The following is a 25,042-nucleotide window of genomic DNA, read 5'->3' as shown; positions in this document are numbered from 1 at the left end:
GAGTATCAACGGAAGGTGCAAGTGAACGAATAGAAAAGCTTCCCGGGGGGAGTCAGGGTGCGCAGTCAACTGGGCTGGACGTTTCCCTCCTCCAAATAACTGAGCGTCACTCCCTCGCAGGTTGCTGGTGCGGTCTAAAACTGTGGCGGAGTGATCCTCAAATTCCCCAGGGCTGGTGGGGAGGGGGCGGTGCAGGGGAAGAGAGGGAGGAAAGTAGATCTGTGGGACTTGCGCGAGGAAAAAGTTTGCAAGTCTGGACAGAAGGGAAAAGTGCTACCGAGAGACCGGCTTTGGGGAGGGGAGCGGGGAGGGAAGAATAGCTGCTGCTTTTTTTTTTTTTTCTTTTCCCCTTCCACTCTTAAAAACCTACTTTCTCCTCACCCAAGACGACCGGCACAATTGGGACACCCTCGCTGTCTCTCTCCGGCTCTAGCTCTCTCCCTATAAACCCTCAAGATTATGTCAGTTGGTCAGAGCCAGCCAGGGATTTCGTGCGGGTGCTGAAGGAGCTGCGGGAGCCGGAGAAGAATGAAACTGCGTGGAGTCAGCCTGGCTGCCGGCTTGTTCTTACTGGCCCTGAGTCTTTGGGGGCAGCCCGCAGAGGCTGCGGTAAGTCCTTCCTTCTACCCCCGACCCCCATCCCATCACCTCGCTCTCACGCTGAAATCACTTTTTGTGCCTTTACCTTCCTTTCTCCTGGGCCTCGGCTAGGGAATTCAGGTGTGCCTTCACTTGTTTAGGAAGAAACATTATTTACAACGCTAGTAACTCAAGCCTTCTGAAGTCCAAGGGAGAGATTTAAGTGTTTAAAAATAGGGCTGCTTGCTTTGCCTGCAGCTAGCTGCTCTGGGGGCAAGAGCAGAGCCTGGGGAGGAGGATGCATGTTAATAGATAACTGAGCTCTGGTAGATATTTAAAACTTTTCCTCCGCACCCTCCCACCTCGAGTGTTTCCCTACATGCCCGCTAACCTTTTCACTAGTTGTGCCCAATCCACGCACTCTTTAAACTTTGTCGATAGTTTACTATTTTGGCCTTTCTAAAATCCACCTTCCACCAAAGTGTTAAGCGCGCCCGTGAAGTTCTTCCCTTTTGCCTTTTCCTTAAGGAACATGAACCTACCCTCACCTCTGGTCAGTAAAGCCTCTGTAGAGACTGCTTCCCTCTTGACATCCTTGTTGCAAATGCTCAGGTAACATACCAAGAAGAATGAGGTAAAGACGGATGGCTTCAGGCTTCGGTTTTTCTGCATCTTTTTTTTTTTTTTAAGTTCTCAGTTTTTGTTGTTTACTTTTTTTAGCTTACTAAGGCACCTGAAACAAATTGAGAATTTGCCCATCACCTATTTAAAGGAAAAGAACGGTCTCCTTTTCACAGGAGAATGAGTGTTCTGGTTTAAAGGAGAGTGGAGGAGGGAAGTACACGTGAAATGACAGAGCAAAAACTTCCACTCAGTTTTAGGAATGTAGAATTAAAATCCTAATATATCTCTTAGAAGGGTATCTAGGTCCCACCCACTATCCTTCTGGGGATGAGAGGCAGATCTAAAGGAATGAATGGCTTTGTCAGAGAAAATGTTCTCCAGACTGAAACCCATCATCCTTAATTTCACTTAACCTCTAAATAGGGAATTAAGTGTGTGACAAATTATTTAAAAGTTATATTTGAGTGAACATAATGGGTGGTTTTAAAAACACTTTAATATGAGATCATGGCTTAGGCCTTCACATGGTTGAGTGACTATCAATTCTTTATATGCAACTGCTGTGTTATATAGCTTACGTGGGTCCACTTGTAAGTTAGCTGTCTAGCTGTTCTATACACTCAGCATGCCTCAGGTTACATTGCCCTCCTCCCATCCTCCAGAAAGTGTGTACTCAAGATATGAGAAAAGTAACTTTCATATTGCTCTAAGCACAACATAATAATAATGGCAACTCTGCTGAAAAACGATGCATATCAAATATTTTTAATTACACTTGCCATAATTATTCCTCCATCAAAGTAGATAGATAATTTAAAATTGCTTTTATGATGCAGAGCTTCTTAATGGGCTGAGGTTTAGCCACTCAGTAGGGCTGCAGGCCCTTGGATAAAACTACAATTGTGTTGTTGAAAATAGTTCCTTTTAAAAACTTGATCTTGGTGTTTACTGCTTGTGGCATTTGGCCCAGGGGCAAAGATTTTGTGGATGTTTGATTAAATATTTCTCGTTTTTTTACTTTTGACGTTGCTATTAATAAATGTACGCCAGATACCAATCATACAGGTATGTATAGCTGTACTTTATGTCAGATGATATTAAATCATGTTATGTTAAAAATGAAATTTCTTTTTATGATTGACAAAATTTGGGAGCAAGCTTGTTTTCTTGGACTCTTTAACAATTGAGTGTTCATAAAGAAATTACAGAAGACACCAGGCAGTTTTTTTTCCTTTTTTCTCCTACGCAATTATTTATTTATTTTCCTCCTATATAATTTTTAAAGAACATTTTAGACCCCATTTCCCTACCATTAGTATAATGTGCCTCTAATAAAACCAGGGTTTGTTTTTTCTGCTTCACACATTAATATCCTAGTTAGAGTGATGTTTTAATCATCTCAGAGATATGAATGGTATCTGCTCTCCATACTAGTGCTGGGGATATTGGTGACCTTCTCCAGAGTAAACTGGATGGTAGTGGGGCTGCTTGTTGACTGAAGTAGTCTAGTATTGGGACTTTTATACCAGGAAGAGCATTGCTACTTAAATTGCTTTAATTTTTCATAGTTAAGTGATTTCTTTATCTCTGAAGTCATGCCAAATTGGGATATCACAAATATGTGGAAAATTTTTTAGGTGGAGAGTTTGTTAGGTGGAATAAAGTAACTCTTATTCCGAAAGGTTAGCAATAAAGGAAGAAGGCAAATTTAGTTGGAAAGGTCAGTTCTAGTGATGGAAATACGTACTTTTATGTAAAGGTACCTGTGCTGACTCTCTGTTAGTAGGATATACACTTAGATTTATGAATATGGTGTGTTAAATTCTAGTACTACTATACAATTTTTAGTAACTTCGTGTGTGTGTGTGTGTGTGTGTGCACGCGCGCAGTGGAGTGGATAAGTTTCTTTAAATGTACTATCTCCCTTGTGACTAAGAGCAACAACTTGTTAAGGGTAGCAGTGTGGTTTGTGGCCATGGAACAGTTTTTCATCTGAAGTATACTGCTCCACAGGGAGAATTTGTTGACATTGTTATCATAACTTAACATTTTTGCATGTTTACTGTGTGCCAGGCACTGTGCTAATATGGAAATGTACATTATCATGTTTAATCTTCACAACAGACCTATGAAGTATATACTATTGTTATTCCCACTTTACCGATCAAGGAGCTACAGATCACAGAGGTTAAGTAATGTGCCAAAAATAACATAGTTAGCAAGTTGTAGAGCTGGAAATTTGAATCCAGGCAATTTGACTCCAAATTCTTTACCCTTAATGACTGTCCTATACTGCCTCCTTTGTATGTGGTCTACAGAGATGTATTTGCTGTTCAGAGTATTTGGATCTCTGCTACTTTTTTTTGAGTTTGTGGGAGACACAGGAGGTGAAATGGAAAATATAATGGGGATTACATCTCTTCCTGCTGATGTTAGGAGAAGCATCATGTTGTAATGGAAACAGCTCTGGGATTAGAATAAAAAGATCAGAGTTTGATCTCTATATGTATGTCTATTTATAGAGAGATAATTTAAAAGTAATCTAGAAGCAATTGCTTGTTGCAGATTGTATGATTTTATATCATTACATATATGAAAGGTTAGATTTATAGAACAAGTGTAATTTTGTGGTAGGTGATTATTTTGAAGAAAGATTTGTCTTATTATATTTGTAATTAGTGTCCATAATAATTTTAAATATACTGAACTTTTCAGGAGCGTGTCTATTGTGATAAGACAGAGTACGTGTATGTGGTAGAATACTTTGCTTAAGATGTTCAACTCACTTCTTTTGTTTTACCAATTTACCCACCCATCATATCCAATTCTATGCACTCAACTGTCTCTATAACTTGTCTTGTGTGTGTATTTGTATATGTATGTGTCCTGTGACTGTAAAGAGTGTGTACCTTTTTTTCCTGTGTTTTTACTTGGCTTTTGATGTATGTATATTCAACATATGAGACTCTACCTTGAGTTAAAATTGATAAGTTGGTCAAGGTTGTGTCTGCCAGGTTTATCCACTGTAAAGTCACTGTTTCTCCCTTTGTAATTACAAAGCGACCAGATTTTCTAAGACTATATGGGGCAATATTGCAAGACAATGTACATTTCTTGTTTCTCATCGTAGTTTTGCCCACTGTTTTAGCATCTGTTGAGGATTCTGACCTGAATAATTACTGCTGTGATATTTTTCAAATGGTGATCTTCAGTTATCAACATTTTCTGCATTTATTTGTTGAATTCTAATGTAACAAAGAACTTTACCTTCTTTTCTGTTTGTTTCTATTTATTTATTCAGTGATTTATTTATGATAGTATGGACTTATGGATACTTGTTTTATTCTATGAACTATAATGAATTATGCTATTTTTCCTTTTTTTTGCTGAAATAACCCCAGATTTGGTCAATAGAAGCCCCTTCCAATTGGCTCCTGTGTCCTTTCAGTGTGTCCCATCATTTTTTGAGCATTCTCTTACATTCTGGTACCACAAGGTATTCCAGACTCATTTTCTACTTTCCCTGCCCCAACCCTGGAACGAGCCATTTTTCTAAGGAGCTCTGATTCTTTTTGTTGAGTAATGGTATTTAGAGATCAAGATCTGGGTGCTTGGCATGCTCATTATTACTGGGGTGTCATTGCTTCTAGGCCTTCTCAGCAGATAAAACTAGGGAATATATGTATATATACATAGACACATACCCACTTCTATATTTCTTACAAAACCATGAATTTGCACTGATATCTCTGATTCCAGTCCAAAATCACAGAATAAACATACCTCTTTGATACTATGGGATCTCGCTGCTTTCTGGTACCTCTCTTCAGGCATATTTTGTGGTCTTATACAGAGTCTTTAAGAAATTGGCCTCTGGAGTCAGATCTGGAGTCTGAGTGGAGGATGTGTGACCTTCGGACAGGTAGTAACCTCTGAGCTTTAATTTCCTCATTAGCAAAAGGGGGCCAGTGGTACCTATGTCACACATTGTTTTGAGGATAAAATGAGAGAAGTTATGTAAAGCGTTTAGAATAGTACTTGGTACATAGTAAGTGCTCAATAAGATTTCAATTAGATTCCATTATTGTCATTACAAACTAGTTATTGACTTGCCATTTCTTATTTCATTAACTCTCAAATTCTCTGCCTGATTTGCAAGGTCTAGCATGATCTTTCCCTTCATTCATCCTTATTTTTCATTACATCTTACAATACACTCCCTCCATTCTAGCCTAGGTGAACTTCCCTATAATCCCTTGAGCATTACATACATTTTTTAAAAATTTTATTTTTTTTTTATGCAGCAGGTTCTTATTAGCTATTTTATACATATTAGTGTATATATGTCAAACCCAATCTCCCAGTTCATCCCACATTACATACATGTTTTGCCTCTCCATCTTGTTTAGAATCCTGTGGATCCAAATCTTTCCTCAATTTCAGCATAACATTTACATTCATTCAGCAGATATTTATTCAGCAACTCATAAGTACTTAAGAATTATATTTATGTTGTTCTATTTCTCCCCTCATGGATATGTACTATCCACAAAATCATTTTGTGCTAGACACTATAGATAAAACTGAATAAGATAGACAGGGTCCCTGCCTTCATGGAGCTTCCATGCTAGTGAGCATAGATAAATAGTTCTGTGGAGCTTTCCCTTACCATTAAATCAGTTGCTGATTTTACCCTTCTTTGAACATTTGTCATATTTAGCCTCTTGTCTAGTATCTAAATGTATTTGGTCTTACAAGCATTTTGTTTCATGGGATTTTATGTCTTCTCCCTATTAGATTATAGACTTTTTGAGGGCAAGAACTGTATATTTGTTCATTCAACAAACTTACATATTGATTTTGTCTGATGACAAAAATAATACATGCTTAATGTTGGAAACTTGAAAAATGAGAAAATTATAAAGAAGAAAATAAATATCTCTCCACAGTTCTACCAACAGCACAGAAATAACCTACATTATTGTTTTGATGATCTTCCTTCTTATGTATCTAATATTTTCTTTAAAAAGTAGATTGATTAAAATTTTTTAAAAGTTGGGATTACGATATATACAATTTTATATGCTATTGTTTTTTCACTTATTATTTTCCCATGTTATTAAAATTCTTAGTTTAAAAGTATTATTTTTAAATGATTGCATACAATTTGTATTTATACACACCACAATTAATTTACGTGTTCACTTTTATAGACTATATTTTTAAATTTCAATTTTTTTTAGTCATTATAAGAAATACGGCCATAAACAATTCTTATTCCATATTTTGTATTATTTTGTTAGTATTGCCTCCTTCGTGGAGAATTATTGGGTTAAAGGTCATCAGTATTTTTAAAGTCTTTGGTACATGCAGTAGACCCTGACATTTACAAAGGCTGTATCAACAGATGATATGATAGCTAACTTTTTTTTTAGTGGTTACTATGTTATACCGTCTTAGGTAGATAATATTATTCCCATTTTATGTACAAGGAATCTGAGGCCAACAGGGTGGTTAAAAAAACTACCAGAGGTCACACAGTTAATAAGTGATTGAGCAGTTTAGCTCTAGAACATGCTCATGAAATTTTCCTCAGTTCCTATTTCATTCACGGTAGTACAGAAAAATAGAGTCATGTTGAAAAGTTGAATAATTCCCATTACCGGTTCCATGAATTGATTCTAAAGATAGGCTTACCCACCAGTTCATCCTTTAATAGCTCTTTGCTATAATTGCCTGGGCCATTCATCCTCAAGGACCTAAATTTTAATTTTGTAAACCATGCATCCCCCTACATTTCTCCCCTATACGGAAGGTGGAGCCTGTATTCCATGAATACCTCCCCCACTGACCTCTTCCTAGCTATAGCAAGGGTGTAACATACTCCAAACTCACTGACATTCTCCCTCCCCCAGGAGAGTTTTGGAATGCGTCTGAATATGGAGACCCCCTTTACCCTCTCTCCCCACCCCCTACCCCATAGCTGCCTATGAGCTTTACACTTAAATGCCGGTGTCTTTGCCTACTGTTGTCCCTTGCTTTCATCCTCCCTAAGTGATACTCCAGAAGTTTCCCCCCATTAATTTCTAATCTGTTTTTCCCACTTTGGGGTGATACTATTCCAGCCCCCATCTCCTGTTTTTAGCAACAAACTTGGAAGTACATATGGAGTGAGAGGTCCCCCATCCATTTTGCAACACTCCCGCCTTACCTTTTCCTTGTGTTTCCTCACTAGCTAAGTGACTTTACTGCCTTTATGATAGCCTTGTGGCTTGTGCATTTCAAATGTATTCCTCCACAAAATCACAAACTGTTACACATTATGGCTTTTCCAGGTGGCATTTGAATAGCTGAACTTTAAGCTTCTGAATGATAGGGATCTGCTCTTGCCAAATTACTTTCCAGAATGTTTTTACCAATTATATTCCTATCAGTAGTATAAAAGAGTACCTATGAGACAGTCTTAATAATTTTTTTTCTATCTAGTACAGTGACTATAGAATTGATGCTCAATTGATTGCCAGTTGGTTGGCAGATTTGGTTCTATCCTCTAATGATTTTCTTTTTAAAATGTAATCCTTCCATCATCTCATCCCCTTCTGACAATAGCAACCATAGAACAGAAGTGATTTTTGAAAATAAATTCTCCTCTAATTAACATTATAAATGAACCACCCAACCACTTAACTAAATCCTCATTACAAAGATTGTTTTTAATAGCGGTAATTCTTGAGGTGTTTTGGAGAGGCGTCTTTAGTGTGATCTCTGATACATTAGCTTCTTTCATTTTAACCAGATTCTCATTTTATGCATCAATGCTTGAGTTTATTTACCTTCATAATCTGTATAGGTCCAACTGCCCTTGGTTCCTTTAGAAGCTTCTGCTGGCCTTTTACCAAAAGTGTAGTCTGTAATGGTACCTGCTACCCTGTTGAAAAGGGAACCTTAAATCCCTTGCTATTTGCTAACGAAAGACAACCAAAGGCAAATGTTACAAAAGAAACAGGTTTTTGCTAAATTTAATTTTTAACTTAAAAAAATTTACTAAATCATTTGCTTTACTTTTTAACTTGTAGAGAGACTTAAGCACCTTTTTTGAGCAAGTGCTAGTCAGGTTAATGGAATTGGTTTTATGACAGTGAGTACTAAAATAGAACTGGAAGAAATTCTGTTGGCATTTGTATCATCTTATAATTCAGTCAAATGACACTCTTCATATATGTTAACAGAACTGGCTGATTTGCTTCCAAAATTTCTTATAGTGTGTGTGACATTAATGGAATCCTGAAGGAGATATTGGAACTTTGGCGGGGGAAGATGGTATTAAGAGTGGGACACTAGTGAAAAATTGTTTCGTGTATTCTGTATTTTGAGCTCTCCAGGACTTGCTAAAGGAGGAGAAGTCCTTCTCTGTCCATAATCTCATAATCTAATTGATGTAGTAAAACACTTCTGTATGTGAAAGGCATAGTAGTGCCTGTTTATATCAGGTTGTTTTCTGTTGCAAGTGGTAGAAAACACTAATTCAACTGCCTTAACAGAGAAAAATTTTAACTCACATTACAAGAAGTTTGGAGGTAGAGTACCTCCAAAATTAATTAATTCAGCCTAATAGTGACCCAGGTTCTTTCCACTTTCTCCTCTGCCATACTCTGCCTATCAGCTTACTGTCTCAGATTCGTGCCCCTCATACTTGCAAGATTGCTGCTGCAGTTCCAGGGATCACATGCAGATGCCACAATGCCTAATAGAAGAAGAGTATGAACTGTTCATTTGTGTCCCTTTTTATCAGCAGTGAAAACTTTCTCAGGAGTCCCATACCTTCACCCTTACATCTGACTGGTTAGAATTGTATTACTTTACACCAGTACATTGGCAAGTGGAATAGGACCATAAATGTAGAGTTAGACAAGTGACTTACACTGCCACCTCCCCCTGCAACACACCAAAGCACATTGCTGCCTGGAAAAGTTAGAGGGTGGGAAAATTTGAATAAAATCAAGGTTCTTTTAGGAAGGAATAAATAGTTCCTGCTTCACAACCTCATGAGTTTGTTGTCAGGATCAGTTGACTAAAAGATTTGTAAGAATTTGATGTATTTGTTAAATGTAAGATGTCTTTCTTAATAGGGAAACTAATGTCTTATAGAGTTGTACAAATGAAAGATGTTGGCTATTTACGTAACTATAGATATTTTAGCATTGGAGGGACATTAGGTCAGTGGTTCTCAAAGTGTGATCTGAAGACCCCTGAGATTCCTGACATCCTATCAGGAGGAACATGAGGACTATTTGAACAATAATTTGAAGACTATTTTGCCTTTTTCACTGTGTTGACATTTGCACTGATGATGGGTAAGACAGTGCAGTATACCAAATTGTCCTAGTAGCTGTATTCTTCATAGTCTTGGAGGACAAAAAGCCAATTTTACTTAACAATGTCCTCAATGTAGCATTGATTTTATTCAATCTTGACCCTTGAGTACAGATATTTTAAAATTTCTGAATGACAAAATGGGAATTATACAGAAAACGCTTCTGTATGCTGAAGTAACATCATTTCTAGGAAAAGCTCTTGTGCTTTGTGAGTTGTGTGAGTTGGGGGCTGAACTAGCTGATTTTTGCCTGGAACACATTTTTACTTGAAAGAACAACTGAGACAAACTGTGGTTATTCAGACTTGAGTATTTGGCAGGAATTTTCTTGAAAATGAGCAAAGTGACTCTGTCATTTCAAGGAAGACAACTGGCAGTGTTTGTTGCCAATGAAAACATTTGAGCTTTTCAAGTATTAGAATTTTAGAAAACTTGAATCTTGCATATGGGCTTGATAGCTTTCCAAAACTTAGCCTTTTCTAATGAGATTGGTAACTATATTAATGTGTATGATTTTTTTATATTATGAAATAAAATGTGTTAACATTTGGAAGTTCTGCAAATCCCACTGAACTAATATTTTCCAAATGACTAATGCATGATGTTACAAAATCATGATGGCTAAAAGATCCATTGAAAGACAAGTTAGATCAATCAGTTTTAACGTAATTGAGTACAAAAATTAAATAGATAAGGTATCAGATTCTATGTTGCAACCTACCTTCTTTTAGGTAGACTCTTCTGTCTACCACTTGCAGAATTTTGGCATAGTATCAAAGAATATCTACAGTTATTTTAAAAAGGTATTAAAATACTCAGTTTTCCAAATATATAACTTCATGAAGCCAGATTTTCTTCATATATTTCAACCAAAACAACATATTGCAACAGAACGGATGCAGAAGCAGATATGAAGATCTAGCTGTCTTCTATCAAGGCAGACATTAAAGAGATTTGCAAAAAAGATGTAAAACAATCCCTCTTCTCCCTTTTTTTTTGTTTTGGAAAATATAATTATTTTCATGAAAATGCATAATATATGTTAACATGTAATGAGTTCATTATTTTTTAAACATTTGTTTGTTTATTTATTTATTTATTTTGGCTGCACCGGGTCTTCGTTGCGGCACGTGGGATCTTCACTGGGGCATGCGGACTCTTAGTTGCGGCATGCATACGGAATCTAGTTCCCCGACCAGAGAGCAAGGAACCTGGGCCCCCTGCATTGGGAGCGCAGAGTCTTACCCACTGGACCACCAGGGAAGGCCCATGAATTCATTATTGTTGCTTTTAAATGAATAAAGAAATAATTATTTTAATTATTACTCAGTTTTATTTTATATGGTACATACTGATAGATGTAACCCACATAAGCAAAAGCTTTGGGGTCCTCAGTGATTTTTAAGAGAGTAAAAGGGTCTTATAAAGTTTGAAAACCACTACAGAGACCAGCTCCCATCATTTTACAGGAAAGTGATTGATGAAAGATGCAGCTTGTTAGTTGCAGAGGCAGAGAAGTAATATTATTCCATTCCTCTCTCCAGTATACCACATTGGTTTAGGGATTGGTGATATGATTTTGTAATTTTATTCATCCTAGTAGATAGAGTTAAAATACCAAATAGAAAATGTACTAGATTGTACTTGTATCTTTCCTATAATCTTCAGTCTAATTGACAAGTCAGAAACATTCTCACTATACAAACCACAGCAGAGGAGACACTGATGAAGAAAGACTATGAGCTAAAGTTACAGTTATTTTTAGATACCAAATTGGAAAACCCATAAAACCAGAGTTCTTGGCTTACATATCTTTGTATTCGTCACAGTGTATGGAGTGGTTCCTTGTATGTAGTTGATTCTCAATAGCTAATTGCGGAATGAATTTTGAATTTGGGGGAAGGGTAGATTTATTTGCCAAGAGACAAGACCTAGAATCAATTAGTTAAGTTATAGGAACTCTTGATATCAATTATTTTCTAACCATTAAGCTATTTAGTAACAGGAATGACCCATTACTAAAAGTGCTCAAAGAGAGGGTAGATGCTACGTTGTCAGCAATACCCACAAAGTCTCTTTCCACTCTAAAATTCTATTGTTCTGGTTGTTGGAAGGAACTTTCTTTTTTATTGAGCTCAAATCCTTGTCTCTATAATTTTTAAGTAACTCGGAGGTATAATTGGCATAAAATAAAGTGCACATATTTAAAGTGTACAATTTAAGGAGTTGTGACTTATGTGTACACTTGTGAAGCCACCAGTACATTAAAAATAATGAACATATAAATCACTCCTGAAGATTTTCATGCCTCTTGGTAGTCCCTCTCTCCCTTCCTACTCCTATCCCCCATCCCCAGGTAACCACTGATCTGCTTTCTGTACATTAATTTTGTTTTCTAGAGTCATATAAATGGAGTCATATGTACACTTTCTTTGTTTTGGATCTTTTTTTCCCCAGCATTTGAGATTCATCCACATTGTAATGTGTATCCGTAGTTCATTATTTTCTTGTTGAGTCATATTCCATTATATGGATATACCACACTGTGTTTTTCTGTTCGCGTGTTGATGAATATTTGGGTTATTTACGGCTTGTCTATTACATGTAAAGCTTCTGTGAACACTTTAATTTTTGCATTTTAACAGTTATTTTATTGAAGTGTAATTTACATAAAGTGATATGTACCGATCTTAGGTGAACAGCTCAAATATATATTTTTTTAATTGTATACACTTTGGTAACCACCATCCAGGTCAAGATATAGAACATTTCCATTACCCAAGCTCCGCCATGCCCCTTTCCTTTCAGTGCCTTTTGTGTCTTCTATAAAAATGTTTAAACTCCAAGGTTGCAAAGATATTATAATATGTTTTCTTCCAGAATATTTATAGTTTCAGTTGTCTTTAGGACCATTTTTTTCTATATAGATAACCAGTCGTTCCAGTACCATATATTGAAAAGAAATACCTCTTCTCATTGATTTGGTTTGATGGCTTTATTAAAAATCAGTTGAATGTATAGGTCTTGGTCAGAACTTACTAGTCTGGCCTGTTGATCTGCTTGTCTATCCTTATTCCAATATTATGCATTCTTCATTATTTTGGCATTGTAATAACGCTTTAAATTTTGTAGTGTAAGTCCTTCAAATTTGTTCTTTAAGATTGTCTTGACTATTGTCTTGAATGTTTATTCCATATAAATTTTAGATTCATCTTGTAAATTTTTACTAAAAAACTATTTGAGATTTTGGTAAGGATAGCAATAATTCTATGGATCAATTTAGGAATAAGTGAAATCTTAAAATTATTGATTTTCCCAATCTATGAACACATCTCTCCTTTAATTGAGATATTCTGTAATTACCTTCATCATAGAAGTCGTGCTCAGCATTTGGTCAGTTTCTTCCTATGCATATGCTTGTATAGTAAATGGTATAATTTTCAAAATTGTATTTTTAGTTTGTTGCTAAGATATAGACATTCATTTATATATTGATCTTTTTACCCTAAGATATTACTGTTTTTTCTTTTTTAGGGTATGATTTATATATTGTAAAATTCACCCATTTTATGCACAGTTCTGTGAGTCTTGACAGATGCATACAATAGTAAGTGTAGTCAATCAAGATATAGAACAGCATTGCTAAGATTATTCATTAGGTTCTAGTAGTCTGTATTTTCCATGTACATAATCATATCATCTGAAAAATAGAGTTGTTTTTCCTTTTCAATCCATATGCCTTTTTCTGCTCTCCACCTTATTGTACTGGCTAAGACTTACAGTACAAGTTTAATAGAAGTGGTAAGAGAAAATATCCTTTTTTTTTTGCACTCTATCTTTTGGGGAATATATTTACTATTTCGCTCTTATGTTAGCTTTAAGTTTTACACAGTAACAGATTGAGGAGCTCCTATCCCATTCCTATTTGCTGACATTAAAAAAAAAAAGTTAAATTTCATCAAGAAATAATTTGCACCTATTTAAATCATCATGTTGTTAGGAACTCAGCTGAACTGCTAGGTGTCTTAGTAGCCAGTTAAAACAAGCAAGCCAAAATGAAAATAACAACCCCTTAACTGCTTATTATGATGGATAAGCAAGAGACTATATCAGGGAAAGTGCCAACTCCCCTTCCCTCCCATTTACATTTTTCTCCATGCAGTGACTGCAGGTCTGGTGGATCAGCACAGACTTGGGGATCAGGTCATCTCACTGATGCAGGAGCCTCAAACAAAAAGCTCCTGCACTTTTAGGGAGCTGGAGACCTAGGAGAGGAAGAGGAGAAGTGCTATGAGTGAGAAAGGTACTGAGTACTGAGTCAGATGGAGAAAATTGTCTTCAGAGTTTCCCCCCACTTCCTCTGCTATGAGTGTTGTGAACAAGTCTTTGTGTGGACATACGCTTTCATTTTTCTTGGGTAAATAATCAAGGAATGGAATTGCTGGGTTGTATCATAAGTCTATTTTAAATTTTACAAGAAACTGCTAAATTGTTTTTTAAAGTGGTTGTACCATTGAACATTCCACCAATGTATAAAAGTCCTAGTTGCTCCTCATCCTAACCTACGTTTGCTACTGTTACTCTTTTTAGTTTTAGCCATTTTGATGTCTGAGTATTGCTACCTCCTTGTAGTTTTCTTATAGTTCTTTTTATTTATTTATATACAGTAAAATTTACTATCATTGATGTACTGCCTGTGAGTTTTGATAAAAGCATACAGTCTTGTAACCACTGCCATAAACACGATTCGGAACAGTTCCATCACCTCACAATATTTCCTAATGCTGCCTCTTTGTAATTACCTCCTCCACTTACCCACAGTTCCTGGTTATCAGTGATCTATTTTCTAATTCTATAATTTTACCTTTTTCATAATATCATATCGATTGAATCAGCCAGCATGTAACGTATTGAGTCTTTTTTCTCTTAACGTAATGCATTTTAGATTTATCCATATGGTGTCTATCAGTAGGTCATTTCTTTTTTCTTATATTTGAGTGGTAAGAGCTCTTACATATTTGGGATACAACATCTTTGTTTGATATATACAAGTTTTGTGGATGTGTTCTCCCATTTGGTGGCTTGCCTTTTTATTTTCTTAACTGGTCTTTGACTACTCCAAGGTCACCAAGATTTTCATCCGTGTTTGCTTCTAAAAGTTTTTTTAAAAAAGTAGTTTCAGCTTTTGACCCATTTAGTTGTTTGTGTATGGTGTTTGGTAAGGGTACTGGTTCAGTTTTTTCCCATGTGTTTAACTAGTTCCAGCACCATTTTTTGAAAAGATAATCCCTTCCCCATTTAATTACTTTGGTACCTTTGTTGAAAATAATTAACCATATATGTGTGGGTTTATTTTTGGACTCTAGTAAATTCCTCAATCTATATGTCTACGCTTAAGGTAATAAATAGCAGACTGCCTTCATTACTGTAGTTTTATAGTAAGGCTTGAAATCAGGCGGTGCAAATTCTCCAAATTTGTTCTTTTTCAAATTTTTCGTTCTCCTCCTCCTCTCCCTTCGCCTCTTCCTCCTTTCATCCTTCTTCTCCTCCTTTGCATTTCTATGTAAAATTTGCAGTCACCTTGTCAAGTCATACAGATAAACCTCCTGTAATTTTGAATGGGATTGTGTTTAATCTGCAGATCATTTGGGGGAAAATTGATCTCTTAACGGTATTCATTTATTCTGATAAATGAACATGGTATATCTTTCTGTTTACTAAGGTGTTCTTTAATTTCTCTCAGCAATATTTTGTAGTTTTCACTGTGTAGGTGTGTACATATCACTGTGTATGTGAGTGATATTTTTCTATTGACATATATACTATGATCTTGCTAAATTAATTTATTATTTCTGGTAGCTTTTCAATGAATTTCTTAGAATTAGCTACATAATGTGATTATATCTTCTGTGAATTAAGATATAAGATAGATTTACTTCTTCCTTTGTAGTCTGCACACTCAATTTCCCCCCTTATTTTATTGTTAGGACCTTCAGGAGAATGTTTAAGTGTTGAAACCACCGTCTTTGCTAACTTTTCCCAATGTATGAAAACATTTGTTTCACATACTTTGCAGAGTTTTTTGGTTGTTTTTGGCAAGATGGCAAGTCCAGTAGCAACTGTTCCAACATAGCCTGCTGTCATTTCTGTTGATAACACTGCTGTGAACATAGCTGAACAAAATTATTTACTTTTCAGATTATTTCCTTTGAGTAGACTTCTAAAACTAGATATTGTCATCTGTATACCTATATCTGTACCTATCTGTCTACCTACTTATTATCCATCCATCTATCTATCTATCTAAATTTACAGTATAAGAGTTACCTTGGAGGGGACTCCCATGGTGGTCCAGTGGTAAAGAATCCGCCTTACAATGCAGAGGATGCAGGTTCAATCCCTGGTCAGGGAACTAAGATCCCACATGCCGCAGGGCAACTAAGCCCATGTGCCACAACTACTGAGCTCAGGCAGCTCAACTAGAGAGCACATGTGCCGCAAACTACAGAGCCCACGTGCTCTGGAGCCCGTGTACCACAACTAGAGAGAGAAAACCCACACACCACAACCAGAGAGAAGCCCGCGCACCGCAGCGAAGAGCCCGCATGCCACAGTGAAAGATCCCGCATGCCACAGTGAAAGATCCCACATGCCTCAATGAAGATCTCATGTGCTGCAACTAACACCCAGCACAGCCTAAATAAATAAATAATCATTTTTTAAACAAAGAGTTACCTTGGAATGGAATTGCTGGGTCATATAGTAGTTCTATTTTTATTTTTTTGAGAAACTTCCATACTGTTTTCCACAGTGGCTGCACCAATTTACACTCCCTCCTTTTTTCTACATCCTTGCCAACATTTGTTATTTGTGTTTTTTTTGTTTTTTGATGATAACCATTCTGACAGATGTGAGATGATATCTCATTGTGGTTTTGATTTACATTTCCCTGATGATTAGCAGTGTTGAGCATCTTTTCATGTGCCTGTTGGCTATCTGCATTTCCTCTTTGGAAAAATGTCTATTCAGTTCTTCTCAGTTTTTAATCGGGTTGTTTATTTTTATTTTTAATGTTGAGTTGTATGAGCTGTTTATATATGTTGGATATTGATCCCTTATTGGTCATATCATTTGCAAATATTTTCTACCATTCCATAGGTTGTCTTTTTGCTTTGTCAATGGTTTTCTTTGCATTGTTGTGCAAAAGCTTTTAAGTTTAGTTAGGTCCCATTTGGTTAGTTTTGCTTTTATTTCCTTTATATGACTTGACAGTTCCACTCCTGAGTATATATATGGAAAAAACAATAACACTAATTCGAAAAGATACATGCACCCCAATATTCATAGCAGCATTATTTACAGTTGCCAAGGTATGGAAGCAACCTAAATGTCCATCCACAGATGAATGGATAAAGAAGATGTGATGTGTGTGTGTGTGTGTGTGTGTGTGTGTATACACACACACACAGACATATACACACACAATGGAATGTTACTCAGCCATAAAAAAGGACAAAATAATGCCATTTGCAGCAACATGGATGGACCTAGAGATTGTTATACTAAGTAAGTCAGACAGAGAAAGACAAATAACATATGATATCACTTATATGTGGAATCAAAAAAAGGCTACAAATAAACTTATCTACAAAACAGAAATAGAGTTACAGATGTAGAAAATAAACATGGTTACTGGGGGGTAAGAAGGGGGAGGGATAAATTGGAAGATTGGGATTGACACACATTACTGTATATATTCACTAAAATAGATAACTAATAAGGACCTACTGTATAGCACAGGGAACTCCACTCAATACTCTGTAATGGCCTATGTGGGAAAAGAATCTAAAACTCAGTGGATATACGTATATGTATATGTATAACAGACTCACTTTGCTGTACACCTGAGACTAACACAACATTGTAAATCAACTGTACCCCAATAAAAATTAAAAAACAAAAACGAGAGAACAGAAGACTAGGGTCATTCCTATAGTTTTTATTTCCTACTACCTTATTTTACTTCATTTAAGTGTCTTATTTCTCTTCGATAATGTATGAAACAAAGAATTAAACTATAGGACTAAGATTGGGTAACTGATAAAAATATTTTAGAAAAAAATACAGTTCAGTTTATTTTGGGATGAGGAAGACACTTTTTCTAACTTTCCTTTATTTTGACTTAACTTCGTAGGAGAAATGTTTGAACGACGACCCTGTAGGAAATGGCCCTATCCATTTTGAGTTACTATGATTTAATTTAGTTTCAGGAAGCCTTCTGAAATGTGAAGCATTTATTTAAGCTTTAGTATCCCTTCTGAGTAGTTTTCCTAGCTGACTATAAATGAGCCAATTTTCCCTAGCTTTAAGGTCATGTTAATTTTCATTGTTTTGTTTCAAAATGAAGGAGTCAATTCCTTTTATGTTGTGATTTTTGAAATAAGCTATACATTTTTTTCAGATGTGGGTATGTTGAAAGTTTCCACTATCTGGCAAGATTCATCTCTCTAGATTTCCCCCTTCCCATTTTCCTCACTCCTTAAAGGTACTAAATACATTTTGGAGGAAGAAAAATGATATCTTTTTTCTTCTAGTTCTTATGGTCAGTTGAGTTCCTGGGTTTCTAATTTAAACATTTTTTTTTTACCTTGGAGTGAATGTACTCAATTTATAGTAATTTGGTTCATAGTGAATAAATGCATCCTTAGCTCTTCTCTCAATTCTACTTGCTGTTTATCTTTTACAGCTTATTTAGGCATTTCATTTTTCTCCACAGTTGCAGTAAAGACTTTTTTTTGTTATAGCACAAGCTTATTAGACCTTATCATAGCCTTCATGCCTTCATTTGTGTATACCGTATAATGGAAAAAAACACAGACTAATGTTGTAAAGTAACAAATGAGATTAAACTGAGAAAGCTCACCTTTTTTAGAGGCGGAAAAAGAGGTTCATCTTCAGGGGCTTAGGTTTGTTTTGCTAACTAATTTGAATGACACATTTGAATTTGCAGATTGACAACCACTATATTTAAAACATGAGCTTACAAACTTATATGTATCCTAGTAGATTTTCACACCCATATTCTCATTTTTTCTGCACTCCATTATACCCAGATAGGGAAAGAAAAATATCTTTTTTCTTCAAATGGTTAAATCGTTATAATTTGAAGTTGACAATATGCTAAAAAACACAGGTGAGTTCAAAATCAGGTCTTTCTGATTTCCATGAGACATTATAAACATTTTGTTACTCAGGCTTTGTTTTAAAATCAGGTCCTAATTTATTTTGAAAAACTGAAAATATTCATAGGCAAGAGCGATTAAATTATTTCAGGTTATAATATTTTTCTTACTTCTGCTTACATGTCTACTTTTTCATCTGTATTCTTCATGGTACTTAAAAATTCTGTAAAGATTTTTATTGGGTTTAAATGTTAATAAAATCATAAATTATTATAGGAGAAAAGTATATAGACATAGGTTTTCATAAATCACAATTAATGGAAATGTATACTCATAGGAACATTCACTTGGTTCATTTTGGGTAGAATACTCTAGGGTGTAAAGTTTCATCTCCTTTCCATACCATTGTCTTTAAGAATGCAATATCAGTTTAAACATGAAATTTTTATATTAACAAAGAACTTCTCTATGATAAATGTTTATTCAAAATTAAATGGAGAAAAAAGATTCAGAGGATGATAGATTATGGGTCCTTATTTTTTTTTCCTTGTCTATTTTCTCAGTTATCTATAGTAAATGTTTGTTATTTTTGCAATAAACATGTTTTTAAAATATTGCATACTAGTTGACGGCTGTATATTTCAACTTTTTTTGGATTTAAACAATTTAACAACACATTTTAGGGTTTAGCCATTTTTATGCCGCTATTCCTGTTAAAGGAAAAGAGGCTAGGTGAATTAATGAAAAACTAAAACAGGATTTTATTATTTTAATAAACATTTCGGGTCAGTTTTAGAGTTTTCCTTTACCTGTCTTTTTTTAAAAGAACTTCGGTGATTTTTTTTTTTAAGTAAAAAATTCCAGAGGCTGCCAGAATAACCTAATGCCAGTAGTAATTCTGTCATTGAACACTATGGAGAGGAAATATCTTTAATTTGTATGTACTCTTTCATGTAAAGTGTAACATGTATTCTCATCTTTTCCCCTCACTATTTACACCTTCCCACTTTTTACTTTACCAACACTAAAAAGAGTGATATTGAATGCTGGATTCAACTTTTTCACTTATATTTGGAGCAAAATATGTAATGTATGTATGAAACCTGTGATTTTATTTTAAGGTCTTGTAAATGTATCCAAAATATTTAGATAAATTGACACAAAATTTGTGATAAAATAGAAATTCCCTCTTAAAAGGAAGACTTTTTTATTTTTTTAAATAATTTTATTTTATTTATTTTTGACTGCATTGAGTCTTCGTTGCTGCACGCGGGCTTTTCTCTAGTTGTGGCGAGCGGGGGCTACTCTTTGTTGCAGTGCACGGGCTTCTCATTGCGGTGGCTTCTCTTGTTGCAGAGCAGAGGCTCTAGGTGTGCGGGCTTTAGTAGTTGTGGAACGCAGACTCAGTAGTTGTGGCTCACGGGCTCTAGAGCACAGGCTCAGTAGTTGTGGCACATGGGCTTAGTTGATCCACAGCATGTGGGATCTTACCGGGCCAGGGATCGAACCCGTGTCCCGTGCATTGGCAGGCAGATTCTTAACCACTGCGCCACCAGGGAAGCCCCAAAAGGAAGACTTTTAAACCTTACATTTTAGTTGAGTGTTTTCTGGTTGAATTAGGAATATTCAGGATTTGTAAAATATGTAGTAACTCTCTAATAAACACTTCAAGAAGGTATCTTAGTTTTTAATTACTTACAAGTTCTATAATTTATTCCAAAGCCTTAATAAATCATTTTAACTAATGATTTATTAAGGCTGTTTATGCTGTTTCCCAGTATTGGTTGAAAATAATTGGATAATATTACCTGTTGCTGTTCTAATCCCCACCCCATTTTATAATTTCCCTGAAGAAAAAATTGTGTCAGTCTCAGTGAGTGTCTGAGAGTTGACTTCATAGCCAAGATAGGGTGTTGTGGTAGTGAGATATACTTTTAGGGTTTATACTGATGAGAGGATGTACACTTTCTGAATCTGTCTAGAAGATGGTGTAAGTGAATGCAGCTGGGAAAAGTGAGAGTGGCATCCCATTAGGCATGTTGTACCCATCTTATTTTAGGATTCTGCACATTTCTTAGTCATTTCTTTAAGAGGTAGTCAGCATGTAGTGTGGGAGGTACATTCATCTTCTCCACACTGTTGCTTTACTCTTGCACTTTATCACAGCAAATTATTGGACAGAGCAGGATTTGGAAGTTAGGTTATTCAATAGAACTGGGGTAGAGAGCGACTGCTCAGAGAGTTTATCCTGAATAGCAAAGGGTCAGGAATTAGAATGGTGGATAGCTGTAGTACTTTGGTGTTTTGCAGTAGGTAGGACAGATTCCTCTCTTTTTTTGTGGCAGTGCAAAACCCCTGCAATGGCTAGTTCTAAAGTTACTGTGGTAGTATAATGTAATGGTTTAGTTTAAAGCATGGACATTGACATCACGCTTGGTTTAAGTCATGACTCTTCCACCTACTAACTTGGCTAATATTATTGACCTAAAGTGCCTTAATGCCTAGCATATAGTAAGTGTTCAACAAATGATAACAGTGATTCTCCTGCAGGATCTGTAGTCTGTCTCAATATAACTTACTGAAATCTAGTTGCCTTTCTTAGGCATAGTAATTTGTTTTCCTTCTTGATTAGCTTTCTTCATCTCTGGTCTTTACCATGAAGTGGAAAAATGAGTTAGAAACACTATTTTAGTTTATTTCTAGAGGTGTTGGCTAGACATTATGTCAGTTAAGTATGCCTATACCAGTATTTGATATATTAAAAACAGATATAATTTCATAAGTAGTGTTGTCTGACTAGAGATGAAATGGTCCGAAAGAGACAGGAAAATGGGGAAGTGGGAGTAGTTGTAAAGACAAAATTAAAACTAGCGTGTAAATAAGAAAGCAGGTTTATCTGCATCCATAGAGAAAAACTATTAAAACTACTTAGCTCACTTTAATTTCCTAGGAAGCTTCCTAAGGTTCTTAATTATTAAATTATGTATTTGGTTGAAACTAAATATTTAGATAGTTGTAGTATAGATATGCATGTCTGCATGCATGTATGTTACATATATGTAAATTTGTTATTCCTAAACTAATTTCAGGGGGTTCCTTCTCACCTAAAGGAAATTTAAATAAATACTTTAAATATTTTAGGAAATACAACATACCATTTAGTAAATTTACGGGAACAAGTGAATAACTTAGCTATTCCAACAATGTTTTGCCTCCGCATTCCTTGGCGCAAACAGGGACCTCAGTGAAGCGTCCCTCATGGGAGTTGCCTGTGGAAATCTTACAAAGAGGTCCAAGTCCCAATTCAGGCTCCCTCCCTTCTATTTTTTAAAAGTCAACTTTATTGAAGTATAGTTTACATACAGTAAACTGCATTCATTTTAAGTGCACAGTTTAGTGAGTTTTGACAAATGTATACACCCTCAACAATCAAGATAGTGAATAGTTTAATCACTCCAAAAAGTTCACTTGTGTCCTTCCCAGTGAAATCTTGCCCTGTCCCTGTACCCTGGAAACCACTGATCTGCTATCTTTTGCTGTGAACACTGGTGTACAGTCATCTTGTACACAAAATTTTCATTTCTCTTAGGTAAATACAAAGGAATGGAGTATATAATGTATTTAACTTTACAAGAAACCACACAGATATTTGTCACGATGATTTTACTGTTTTACATTCCTACCAGCAATGTATAGGATCTTTTTAATTATTGCTGAGTGAACAATTCAGTGGTATTTAGTACATTCACCATGTTGTGCAGTCACCACCCCTATCTAGTTCCAAACATTTTTATTACTCCAAAATAACACCTTGTACCCAATAAGCAGTTCCTTCCCATTTCCACCTCCCTCCAGCCCCTGGAAACCACCAATCTGTATTCTGTCTCTGGATTTACCTATTATGGATATTTCATACAAACGGAATCATACATTTTGTTTATCCACTCATCCATTGATGGACATTTGGGCAGTTTACGTTTTGGCATTTGTGAATAATGCTGCTATGAACATGTGTGTACATGTATTTGTTTGAGTACCTGTTTTCAATACTTTGGGGTATATACCTAAGAGTAGAATTACTGGCCATGTGGTAATTCTATCTTTAAGTTTTTGAGGAACTGTCAAATTGTTTTCCCACCAGCAGTGTACTGGCATTCCAATTTCTCCATACCCTTTCAACACTTGTTATTTTCTGTTTTATTATTATTATTATTACCATTCTAGTTTGTTAATGAAGTAATTCTTCATTGTGGTTTTGATTTGCATTTTCTTACTGACTAATGATGTTGAGCATCTTTTCATGTGCTTGTTTGCCATTTGTGTATCTTTGGAAAAATGTCTATTTAAGGCCTTTGCCTATTTTTTAATCGGGCTGTTTGTCTTTTTGTTGTTGGGTTGTAAGAGTTCTGTTCTGTATATATTCTGAATACTAGACAAATACATGACTTCAAATATTTTCTCCCATTCTGTGAATTGTCTTCTTACTTTCTTAATAATATTAGTTTATGCACCGTTTAAAATTTTTTTCATGAACTCCAATTTATCTTTATGTTTTGTTTTGTTACTCATAATTTTGATGTCATATGTGAGACTCCATTGCCAAATCCAAGGTCGTGAGGATTTACTCCTTTGTTTTCTTATAAGAGTTCTATGGTTTTAGATTTTATATTTAGGTCATTGATCCATTTTGAATTAGTTTTTGTAAATGACATGAGGTAGAGGGCCAACTTTATTCTTTTGTGTGTAGATATCCAGTTGTCCCAGCACTATTTGTTGAAGAGGCTATCCTTTCCCATTAAATGGTCTAGGCACCCTTCTCAAAAATCAATTCACCATATGGGTTCATTGCTGGACACTTAATTCTATTCCATGGACTATTTCTTTATCTTTATGCCAGTACCACAGTTTTGATGACTATAGTTTTGTAGTAAGTTTTGAAATCAGGCAGTGTATGTCCTCCAACTTTCTTTCTCTTTTTTTTTTTTCCGATTATGTAGGCTACTTTGGGCCCCTTGCAATTCCATATGAATTTGAGGATTGGCTTTTCCATTTCTGCTCAAAGGCCATTGGAATTCTGATAGGGATTTCATTGAATCTATAGGTTGCTTTGGGTGGTATTACCATCTTAATATTGTTGTTTTCCAATCGAAGAGCAAAAGATGTCTTTCCATTTCTTTTTGTCTTCTTTAATTTCTTTCATCAATTTTTTCTGGTTTTCGATGTACATGTTTTTCACTTGGTTAAGTTTTTAAAAAGTTTTTTTTATTGGGGTATAGTTGTTTTACAGTGTTGTGTTAGTTTCTACTGTACAGCGAAGTGGAGTTCCCTGTGCTATATAGCAAGTTCTCATTAGTTATCTATTTTATACATATTAGTGTATATATGTCAATCCCAATCTCCCAGTTCTTCCCACCCCCCCCTTTCCCCTCTTGGTGTCCATACGTTTGTTCTCTACATCTGTGTCTCTAGTTCTGCTTTGTAAATAAGTTCATCTGTACCATTTTTCTAGATTCCACATATATGCGTTAATATACGACATTTGTTTTTCTCTTTCTGACTTACTTCACTCTGTATGACAATCTCTAGGTCCATCCACGTCTCTACAAATGACCCAATTTTGTTCCTTTTAATGGCTGAGTAATATTCCATTGTATATATGTTCCACATCTTCTTTATCCACTCCTCTGTTGATGGACATTTAGGTTGCTTCCATGTCCTAGCTATTGTAAATAATGCTGCAATGAATATTGGGATGCATGTGTCTTTTTGAATTATGGTTTTCTCTGGGTATATGCCCAGTAGTGGGATTGGTTAAATTTATTTCTAGGTATTTTATTCTTTTGGATGATATTGTAAATGAAATTGTTTTCTTAATTTCCTTTTCAGATTGTTCATTGTGGTTGTATAGAAACAAAATTGATTTTCGTGTGTTGATCTTGTAACCTAACACTTTGCAGAATTTGTTTATTAGCTCTGGTATTTCATTTGTGGATACTGTAAATATTCATTTACTTGGCTGCGTCGTGTCTTAGTTGTGGCACATGAGATCTTTTACTTGCGGCACGTGGGATCTTTTACTTGCGGCATGTAGGATCTTTAGTTGTGGCATGCGAACTCTTAGTTGTGGCACATGGGATCTAATTCCCTGACCAGGGATGGAACCCAGGTACCCTGCATTGGGAGTGCGGAGTCTTAGCCACTGGATCACCAGGGAAATCCCCATTTGTGGATACTTTAAGACTTCTGTATGTATGTATGAAACAGACATAGTTTTACTTCTTCC

The 25,042-nt window shown here is 35.6% G+C and overlaps 1 protein-coding gene across 2 annotated transcripts in view; it reads left to right on the top strand.

Moving 5' to 3' along the window:
• Positions 1 to 482: 482 nt before the first annotated feature.
• Positions 483 to 25,042, top strand: part of COL4A5 (collagen type IV alpha 5 chain) — a 217,326-nt gene continuing 192,766 nt past the window's right edge. For both annotated transcript variants that reach the window (XM_030835774.2, XM_060291930.1), the window contains exon 1: positions 483 to 609. In XM_030835774.2, the coding sequence (XP_030691634.1) occupies positions 529 to 609 (81 nt within the window). In that variant the 5' untranslated portion in view covers positions 483 to 528. The remainder of the gene's footprint in view (positions 610 to 25,042) is intronic.

This window comes from Globicephala melas, chromosome X (genome assembly GCF_963455315.2).
Source record: "Globicephala melas chromosome X, mGloMel1.2, whole genome shotgun sequence".
In the NCBI taxonomy this organism is placed as follows: Eukaryota; Metazoa; Chordata; class Mammalia; order Artiodactyla; family Delphinidae; genus Globicephala; species Globicephala melas.
The sequence above is the reverse complement of the archived record's forward strand: the minus strand, read 5'-3'. Positions and strand labels throughout refer to the sequence as shown.